This window comes from Olea europaea, unplaced genomic scaffold (genome assembly GCF_002742605.1).
Source record: "Olea europaea var. sylvestris unplaced genomic scaffold, O_europaea_v1 scaffold256, whole genome shotgun sequence".
Classification (NCBI taxonomy): Eukaryota; Viridiplantae; Streptophyta; class Magnoliopsida; order Lamiales; family Oleaceae; genus Olea; species Olea europaea.
The window spans coordinates 652535-663210 of NW_019243883.1; the positions used below are offsets into that span (position 1 = coordinate 652535).

The window sequence follows — 10676 nt, forward strand, 5'->3', positions numbered from 1 at the left end:
CAAAAACTCAAAATACAAAACTCAAAATGAATTCAAAACTCAAAACACAAAACTGAAACACAAAGAGAACACCCCCTTAGATTCCAAAACCTCAAAAAATCTGGTACACTTGAAACCTCAAAACCTCAAAGAATCGACACATTCAGTAGGCTTCAAAGTAGGAATAGATGCAGACATAATCAATGTGCACATTCCCTTCATAGACAAATTAATAAGGACCAAAAGGAGGTAAGAGATTTATGAACCAAAGAATCAGTAAACCAATAGAAAAAAATATAATAGGAACAAGATAATGTTCCTGGTGCATGTAGAATAACCTATGTTACATGTTATATTACGAAATAGGATATCCAAATTAGCATTCAGAATGTTATTGATTTCATCCCCTTCTTTTGGGTAAGAAAATAAAAATATAGAGCTTTATAACTCAAAACCATATGCATCAAGATTAACATTGTGTAGAGATGCAAAGCTCATAGTATATAGAGTTTCTACAAAAACTTAAGATTTCACATGAAATATTTAGATTCCAAAACCTCAAAAAATCTAGTACACATGGAACGTGTATAAAACACACAAACAACCTCAATATTACAATGGATAAATCATGCAAAAAATACAGTGTTGGCTGCGATTGTTGAAACAAAGTGTGACCTAATTTAGCATCTCCAACTTCACTTGTTATCTGAGATTCCAGCATCGTTGTGAACCGACGTTGGTGGATGAGTAATTGGGACAACGTTGGACAAATTTGCCAAGTGCGTTGCTCTTGGAAAAGAATCTCCACCTTGTACCTGAAAGAAGGGAAAAAATAACATAACACATAAGATGCTAAATTCGGTCTAACAACATTATGGTCTAACATCCAGATTTACTAAAAATGAACTTGAAGAAAATTGTACGCCATTTGGCTCGTCCCAATCACTGCAGCTTCTGGATACAATAAATGTAGGTTAACAAAGTACACACCTGAATGACAATTTGGGTCAGCAACCACATGAAAGAAGGGAAAAAGATCGACTGTTAATTATGATTATGTAAACACGTGTTCACCTTGTGAATTGAATACAACATTAGGAGACGACAATGAAGGTTGCGTACACACTTGACTTTCGAAGTCACCCTATGTCCAATACCAACATAATTAGAAAATAAAAATATAGAAACTATGAAAATAAATTATGCTTATTGACCAACAGAAGCTGTGAATATGAGAATGGTGTTGGCTGCGAATGTTGAAGTTGTTGAGAAGGCTGGATGTTAGGTGCAACCTTTTCTATATCAGTGCGCCTATCTCTCAGTCTCTTTCCTTTGTTTGACTTAGAACTTGCCTGCACATACATGGACAAAATACAAATTTTGTGGTGGTGGAGTTCGGATGTAGTTGAAGAGATTAATAGGGAAAATACCGTTACCTTCTTCGAAATCGACTCCAATGGGCCTTTTTTCCTAAGCTTTCTCAGCTCGACCTTTCTGTTTGATGATTTAGGATTCAACACATTCATACCAATGGTATTCTGCGATCCAGTACACTGTGAGGTACCCTGAAAATTTTGTTGGAGAAGGACATTTCTACCACCACTTGACCGGGAAGTCCTCAACTCTGTAGCTTGGCATTTTATCCAATCCATTATCGCCCGAGCCCGCCCTTCGTCACTCGCAGCGAGGTCTGCCACCTCCGAGAATGCTTGACACATATCATCATATCTTAATTGTTCAGCGTACTAACCAACCCAGCGTAGTTCACTACGACTCTCATGTGTGCCATACTGATATCTTTCCTCTATCGACGCAATATATACTTCTATGGCATTCCTGTAAAGTCATTAGGTCGAACACTGTGATCGCATGCCTACAAATAATTTCTTGAAACTCAAACAAGTGGCAACTACACATCACTTCACTAGTGTCCCTCCGAAATGAGACGAGAAATGTTTTCTTCTTCCCATCCTTGGGGTATACTACAAACTCCCGAACCTCGTACTTCACCCCGTCCAGTCCATCTACTTCTGAAGCGACATCAAAATAAATCTTTCCTACAAACTCATCTTGAACTTTCTTGAACTTTGAAATTGTATATACTAATTGAAATTGTTTTTCCATCTCAAAACTTGTTGTACATGGGACTATCTGTGAGTATGATTTAAAATTTGCCCGGAACTCTTTTTCAACCCTATTCCTTAATGCTCATTCCTACTGTTCAATGAACTGCTTCAAAGAGTTCTTCGAATGGACGTATCTATCGAAAAATGCATTCATAGATTCACTTCATTGTCTTGTAGACATCCCAGCCCAAAAAGTAGTTTTCAAAAAGCAAGACACCCAATGACCTCAATCATTGTCGTACAAGTCAAACTCATCGATCATGGCTTTCCAACCTTTTTCAAATTCATCAACAACCTGCTAGTCGTATACCAAACCATGTATAGTCGAGAATATCAAACTTTTATCAATGTGATACCCAAACGTCTCCGGCGATTTCTTCATAATGTGCCACAAACACCATCTATGTCTATTATTCGGAAATACAATCTCAATTGCATTCTGCATGGCTTTGTCTTGATCGATAATTATTCAACATAGAGGTTGATCATGCATGCAATGAATCCACATCCTAAATAGCCAGACAAACATACTTGTATTTTCATTTGATAACAAGCTACAACCAAGCAGTGTTGATTGTCCATGATGATTCACATCAACAAAAGGTGCGAAAAGCATGTCGTATTTATTCGTCAAATAAGTGGTATCAAAGGTTACAACATCGCCAAACTCTTTGTAAGCTTGCCTACATCTATTATCTGCCAAAAATACATTCTTAAGACAAGGCTCGTCATCCAAACCCATAGCAAAGTAAAACCCCGAGCACCATGCTTGCATCCATGAAAAGTAAGATTGTAATGCTGCTGCATCTTCCTGTCCAAGTTGTAACCGTCTGACTTGTTCAATATAATTTCGGCAATCCTTTTCAACACAAGTCATATTCTCATACCCACCTACCTCCACAACTGCAGAGTTGAAACTTTTGTGCAGTGGAATTCCCGCTATGTCATTCAATTCAAGCTTTAGTTTTACATTTGCACTTAATTCCTAATTGCACTGAAACAACCTAGACTTTGAAGGACTTGTCTTATGGTTGTGCTGGAGGTTGACGGTGTTAATTCCCCATGTGCCATGACAGTTCGCAGATGCAGATATCCGTGTTTTACAATCTGTCTGACTTGTTGGTTGCGGCCTCAAAGCATTGTTTATATTACTAGACCTTCGACCTTTACGACTACATGTAAATGTCACAAATCTAACAACTCTGTCATCCCCCTTTTTCGAATTTCTTTTTTTGACTGGAAAACAAACTGCATAAGCATATTGCTTGTAGAAATCAAACAACTCATTTTCGTCTTTAAAAGTCATACCCACCTCGGGCACAATCTCTCTATTTCCTCCCAAGGTGTCGTTTTTAACAATGTTGATATTGTCCGAAACTATCTCATTATCTGATTGCATGAAACCATTTTCATTCCCGAGTTCCATACTTTCGCACTCTACATCCAAGTAGAAAGATAATCAGCAAAATAAAAATCAATGATAGAAACGAGAAGCAATATGATGAAATACTTCAACTAACTTGTTCAAGGAAAATGGAAGTTTAAGCGTCAATAATTAGTCTCAAATAAAAGATAAATTAGTCCAAACATTTCACCTCAAGTTCCTGACAATTGTTGGAAAATTCATGTAAAACGAAACATTTAAACTTGTCTACCTTTTGTGTATAGCACAAGACATGTATAAAATCAAGAAGAAAACAAGTGCCAGAAGTAGAAATAATGGAACAAGTGCCCAGACATAAAAAAATTATTTTCCAAATAAATCAACACTGTAATCTTCTAAAAGCCCTAATTTGTGTGCTTATTTATCTTCCTCACTTTGACATACTTGTTCCCCTGTTCAGTTCGTATTTACGAACCCACAGAATCAAATGCAACTACAATAAATAACTTCTTGTATCCACTTATTATTTACCAGTAAACTTTAGAAAAATAATGAGGTACCTGACATTGGATATTTGGAGAGAACCCCAGATTTTGCTTTCCTCTTTCCGGTGAAGTAACCTGACGAGTTAAAGGAAACGAAAATTATACACGCTGAACGCCCCTTTCACTTACCTTCACAATCTAGCCGAAAATTTGCTAATCGAAGCATTCACTTTCGACTGGTAAGATTAACTGGGATTTCATGGGAAATAGCTTCGTTTTCTCTAAACCATTCTAGGGCTTTGTTTTTGGGAAGAAAGAATGAGTCGTCAATCTCTTCCCACCCTTTTTTTTTAACACTATGGTTCCCGCCCTTTTCCTTTTCCTTTGGCGGCCACGTCATTATTTTTTTAAAGTTCTGTAAGGGCTCTGTAAATGTGGTCTGTACGTTTAGAATGCACTAGTCATAATGGTCCATGAGTTTGTGTGTTTGTAGGTCCATGAATTTGTGTGTACATAGGTTTATGAATTACCGTGCATGCATTATCTTTTGTAAAGAACTAAGGTACCTCCATATGGAAAAAATCTGATGTGGTTCTTCAAATTGAGTTAGATATGCAAACTATTGAAAGGGGTAAAATTTCATAGTTTGCTGATGGTCTGTTTGTTCTTGTTTATCGCATGATCATGATTGTCTACATTTCTAGTTCTCAAGTGTTTTTACTATTGAAATTCTAATTGCATTCAAGAAGAATTGGTTCTAAGAGTAATTTATTAAAACATGGCCTCACTTTCATATGCAGAATCCCCTTATTGAATTTTGCTTGTATGAATATGGTGTGGTGTTCTTCCTCGATCTTCTGTTTCCAATGGCTATGAAATAATGAGGGGGAAGGTTGAGAGGATGAGGCTTAATATTGGTGATAAGTACACCACAATATAATATTTTTTCCCCTTAAATTGGGAGTATAATTGTAATTGTGTTGTGGTGTATTTATTAAAAATATATTTTAATCGTGGTGTGATTATAATGTGATGTAGTAATTAAAATTTGTAATGGTAATATAATTAGAATTGAAGGTTTTTAGAGATGAAAGAATAGAAATTGAACCAGCAGATACGAAGCAGTAGCACTGGAAAGAAAACTGAAAAACTAATAAGTAGCCCAAGTAAAAGCAAGAATCTGGTGCACGTTGTAATTGAATAACAGCTCCTAAGACTAGGTCTAACTTTTGACTGAAAAAAATTTGAAACAATCATTAAAAACATAAAAAAGTCACATGCAGTCCTTGAAGCAATTTTAACGCTCCTCCTTGCTTTAGGAATTGCAAATTCCAATTTGTTGCCTTAAAAGTTTGAACTTTTTGATTGGCAGTGATTTTGTAAAGAAATCCGCCAATTGGTCTTCAGATTTGCAGTAAACTAAAGTTACTTCTCCATTTTGCTGTACTTCTCTCAAGAAATAGAGCTTAACATTGAAATGTTTAGTTTTCCCATGAAACACTGGATTGTGAGAAATTGCAATTGCTGCCTGATTGTCAACAAAAATCTCAGTGGTACATTTTTGCTCCATATGTAGATTAGACAGAATTTTCTTTAGCCATAAAGCTTGGTTCACTACTGCTGTTGCTGCAATGAATTCTGCCTCTACAATGGATTGTGCTACAATCTCCTTTTTTTTTAGCATCATGAGAATACTTCTGAACCTAAGTTGAAACAATATCCTGAGGTACTTTTCATGTCATCAATAGACCCAGCCTAGTCACTATCTGAGAATCTACACATCTTGAAGTATTGACATTTCTCAAACTTGACACCATAATCAACAGTGCCTTTAATATACCTTAATATTCTTTTTGCTGCTCTTAAATGCATTTCACTAGCACAATGCATAAATCGAGATTAGAGACTTACAGCAACTAAAATGTCAGGCCTCGTTGCAGTTAGATACATTAAGCAACCAATCAGACTTCTGTAATAACTTTCATCAACTTTATTAGCACTATTTTCTTTACTCGGCCTCTCTTTTTGATTTATAGGTATGCTTGTTGCTTTGCACTCCTCCATCTGAAATTTCTTCAATATTTCCTTTGCATACTTCTTTTGGCAAATGGACACTTAAATTTGGCTTTGCTTGACTTCCATCCCAAGAAAGTAAGTCATAAGATCAAGATCTATCATTTCAAAAACTTGCATCATTTCTTGTTTGAACTCATCAACTAGCCATGCATTATTTCCTGTTACCAAAATATCATCAACATAAAGAGACACTATGAGAATATCATTGTCCTTCTTTTTAACGTAAAGAGTTATCTCAGATAAGCTTTTTATAAAGCCTATACTTAGCAAATGATCATCTATTCTGCTATACTAGGCTCTAGGTGCTTGTTTTAGGCCATAAAGAGCCTTTTTCAGTAGATAGACCTTGTCCTCTTCACCTTGCACCACAAATCCATCTGGCTGCTCCACATATATTTTTTCCTGCAAAATGCCATTTAAAAAAGTTGATTTGACATCTAACTGGAACACTTTCTAGCCCTTTTATGTTGCTGTGGCTAGCAACAATTTGATTGTGTCTAATTTAGCAATAGGAGCAAAGGTGTCAAAGTACTCAACACCAAAAATTTGAGCATAACCCTTAACGACAAGCCTCACCTTGTATTTGTTGATGGTGCAATCTGTATTGAGCTTTGTTCTATACACCCACTTCACTCCAATGACTTTTCTATCTTTAGGTCTTTCAACTAATTCCCACGTTTTATTTTTCTGAATCATTGACATCTCCTCCTCCATTGCTTTTTTCCACTTCGGATCTTTAAGAGCTTTTTCATGTCCAGCAGGTTCATATATTGCCACATTACATATTTGATAGATGTCTGAAAGTAGCCTTTTCCTCTGACTGGAGGCTCATTTTCCAAGAGAGTTGCCTTTAAGTTCTTGTAAGAGTCTGCCTATTCTTGGTGAATCTTCTCGGTCCCATTGCTCATCCTCGTTGAAGTGAACGTCTCTAGTGATCACCATTTTTCCTGTTTGAGGATGATACATTTTGTAGGCTTTAGAATATGAATTGAAACCCACAAAAATACGTGGAATTGCTTTCTTGTCAAGTTTATCCCACTTAACATGTGGAATATGGACAAAGCACACACAACTAAACACTTTAAGGAAGCTTAATGAAGGTTTATAACCATACCAAGCCTCAAATGGAGTTTTGTCTTCTAAAACTTTGCTTGGAAGTCAATTTTGCAGAAATACTGCTGTATTGGCTATCTCCACCCAAAACTTTTTTTTGGTAACTCCTTCTCATGCAACATACATCTGGCCATCTCCATGATGTATCTATTTCTCCTTTCGCTAACTCCATTTTGTTTTGGAGTGTAAAGAGCAGTGAGCTGATGTTCAATGCCAGCTTCTTCGCAGAACAAATTAAATTTTGCCGAGGTGTATTCCTTTCCGTTATAAGACCTTAGAACTTGAATTTTGCAGTCACTTTGATTCTCCACCTTTTTCTTGAACTTCCAGAAAACTAAAGCCACTTCTGACTTGAATTTCAAGAAAAAAAATCCAACACATTCTTGTAAAATCATTAATGAAAAGAATATAGTAAAGGCTACCTTGAAGTGATGGAGTTCTTTGAGGTCCTGCCACATCTATTTGAATAAGTTGTAGTTTTTTTAAGGTCTTCCATGTTGATTTAGGAAATGCAATCCTATTATGTTTACCAAATTGACATGCATGACAATTTGATAAATGATCAGTGAGAACTAGTAGGCCTCTTATCATATCATTCTTCTTCATTTTCAACATTCGCTGAAGATGACAATGCCCGAGCCTCTTGTGCTAGATTTCGATAATGCTGACCTTAGTAGTATAAGCTATGTGCTCCTCCTCCGTTGGGACAAACGAGAAACTTTTACCTCTCATTTTAACTCGCAAAATCTCCTGTCCAGTAGCACTATGGATACGGAAATACCAATTTTCAAAGGACTCTTTAAATCCTTTTTCTATTAACTAGCCTACACTCAACAAATTTTGATCAATATCAAGTACATAAAGAATATCAGATATTATTTTTGTACCTGAATTTGTTGTAATTGCAATGGTCCCTTTTTCCTTTTGCAGGAATATAACTACCATTTCCAATTTTGACCTTCGTTACTCCAGTAGGCTTCAACTCTTTAAGGAGAGTTATATCATAAGTCATGTGGATTGTACAACCACTATCAATCAGCCAACATTCTAAAGAGCTTCCTGTAGAAAAACATGTTGCCACAAAAATTTGGTCTTCTTTATCTTGATCAGCAACCTGGGCATCTGCTTCTTGCTTTTGAAATTTGCTTTTGCAAATCACAGCTTCATCTTCAAGCTGATTGCATTTGCTACACTTTGCAGCTGGTCTCTTCTAGCACTTGTATGGTGGATGACCTGTTCTACCACAGTGCGTACAAGGAGGATAATTTCTTTTTGAGCTTCCACCCTTGCTTCGATTGTGGTTGGAAGTGTTCTCACAGCTTGAGACTTGATTATGCTTAGAGTTCTTCTTCTTGTTATTCCTCCCAGCATCCTAGTACTTGACTGGCAAAGCTCCCTCAATAACACCATCTCGTCTCATAAGTCTTCGTCGCTCTTGAGCTTGGCGTTTAATAGCTCTGCCAAGGTGATTTTGGACAGATCCTTTGTGTGTTTTCCAATGTGGTTATTAAAGCTTCATATCTTTCCGGCACAGTGACAAGAATTTTTTTGACAATTCTTGAACTAGTAAATTTAGTGCCAAGTAATCTGACCTTGTTGACAATGCCAAGCAGTCTATCTGAGTACTCTTTGGTTGTCTCGGATTCTTTCATTTTTTGCAATTCGAATTCCCTTATTAAGTTCAGCACATGCATGTCTCTTATCCTTTCATCTCCTACACATTCTTCCTTTAGATAATCCCAAACTTCTTTTGCTGTTTTGAGAGGCATGATTCTCGTGAATATAGTTGTTGAAACAACAGCATACAAAATTGCTTTTGCCTTTGACTTCCTGGTTCTTCTTTTCTTGTGATTCTTGATCTGGACCATGGTTGGATTGTCCGGCAGCGGTGGAACTTCGTAATCTTCTTCCACGGCTTCCCATAGATCTAAAACTTCCAGGTAAGTCTCCATTTTCACTGCCCAAAGCTGGTAGTTTTCTCCATTGAAGGCTGGAGGAGTAATTTGAGAAAAAACTAGCTTTAGCTTCCATCATTATACATAGATCCCTTGAGAAAAAAACTCTGATACCAAATGAAGGTTTTTAGAGATGAAAGAATAGAAATTGAACCAGCAGATAGGGAGCAGTAGCAAAAAGAAATTATTTATTCAATTGATAGCCTTACATTTATAGCTGGAAAGAAAATTGAAAAACTAATAAGTAGCCTAAGTAAAAGCAAGAATTTGGTGCACATTGTAACTGAATAACAGCTCATAAGACTAGGTCTAACTTTTGACTTAAAAAAATCTGAAACAATAATTAAAAACATAAAAACAATCACGTGCAATCCCTGAAGCAATTTAACAATAATCTTGCTACAATTACATTGAGTTTGACATTAAGTTTTACATTGTGCCACATGGTGACATCACATTGGGCAATTTTTGAAAAATCGCACTGTCTCGTCAACTCCATTTTTGAAAACATTTGAAAACAATAGAGTGTCAAACTCCATATCAAGCAAACAATGTGCAAGAAGCCTTATTCATGTAATTACTCTTCAAAACATGATATTTTTCATTTAACGGTGGTTAAACAGGGGCTTAATACAAACAAGAGCAACCCTCGGCAACAATACAAAAAATTTGTATTTTTGTTCAGATTCACATGACCTCAAGACTGCATTTTCCTCTCTTCCAAAAAGTAGTCCCTCTGTAAAAGTTGTTTCAACTTTTTCCCCTTTTCCTCTTTCTTTATTCGCAAATTTCTTGCTTTGGCTTCTGGGCTTCATTCTAAAAATCAAAATGGGACTTGCAAAAAATGATTGCACTGGCTCTGTAGAGCCTCTTCAAAAAAAATTCCCCTCCAAGAAACAAACTGCATTTTCTAATGCTGTATATGAATTCTACGTGAACTCTGAAAATGATTATTATGAGGTAAAATTCAAGTCTTTCCTGCACAAAATGATAAGGGATTTTGGTTTAAATTGCTTCAAACCTCACCGGCGCCGGAGCTCCGGTAAGAATCAGGGGACTGATGACAATTGTGGCGGGCCTGGCAGCCATTTGGAGCACAACAAAGCTTGGTTGTTGGCGGAGTCTGTTGGCTGTGGGGCTGAGGAGCCACACTCAGTGCCCTCTTTCAGGTTCAATTTCTGCTCTCAGATTGAGCTTGAATCAGTAAATGTGAATAGTTGTTTTTCCTCTGCAGTTGTTTTGATGGTAAATTTGGATAATGGATCCTCGTCTGATTCAAATTCTAAAGAGTTGAAAAGGAGGGGAATTGAATCACTTGAGAGAAGTATTTCTCCTGTGGCACATTCCTTGATTAAGTTAAGCTATGCTGAAATTCTTTCTGCCACTAGAAATTTCTCTAAAGGTATTGATCGTTTCCTCTGTTTTTATTTTTATTTTTTCAAAATGAAGCTTTTTTCTTTGCGGGTTGTTTGTGATTTGAAATTAATTTGTTGAAATCACAGGTAGAGTATTGGGAAGAGAGGCATTAAGTTGTGTGTTTAGAGGAAGAGTAGGGTTT

General features: G+C 36.5%; 2 protein-coding genes across 2 annotated transcripts in view; one reads left to right on the forward strand and one right to left on the reverse strand.

Moving 5' to 3' along the window:
• Positions 1-8611: 8611 nt before the first annotated feature.
• On the reverse strand, positions 8612-9115 carry LOC111382766. The gene has a single exon (XM_023006805.1). The coding sequence runs from the start codon at positions 9113-9115 to the stop codon at positions 8612-8614; it is 504 nt and encodes a 167-aa protein (XP_022862573.1).
• Positions 9116-9784: 669 nt separating this feature from the next.
• LOC111382798 (probable serine/threonine-protein kinase PBL7) overlaps positions 9785-10676 on the forward strand; it is a 6414-nt gene continuing 5522 nt past the window's right edge. The window contains exon 1 of the mRNA XM_023006838.1: positions 9785-10520. Coding sequence (XP_022862606.1) covers positions 9947-10520 — 574 coding nt within the window. The 5' untranslated portion in view covers positions 9785-9946. The remainder of the gene's footprint in view (positions 10521-10676) is intronic.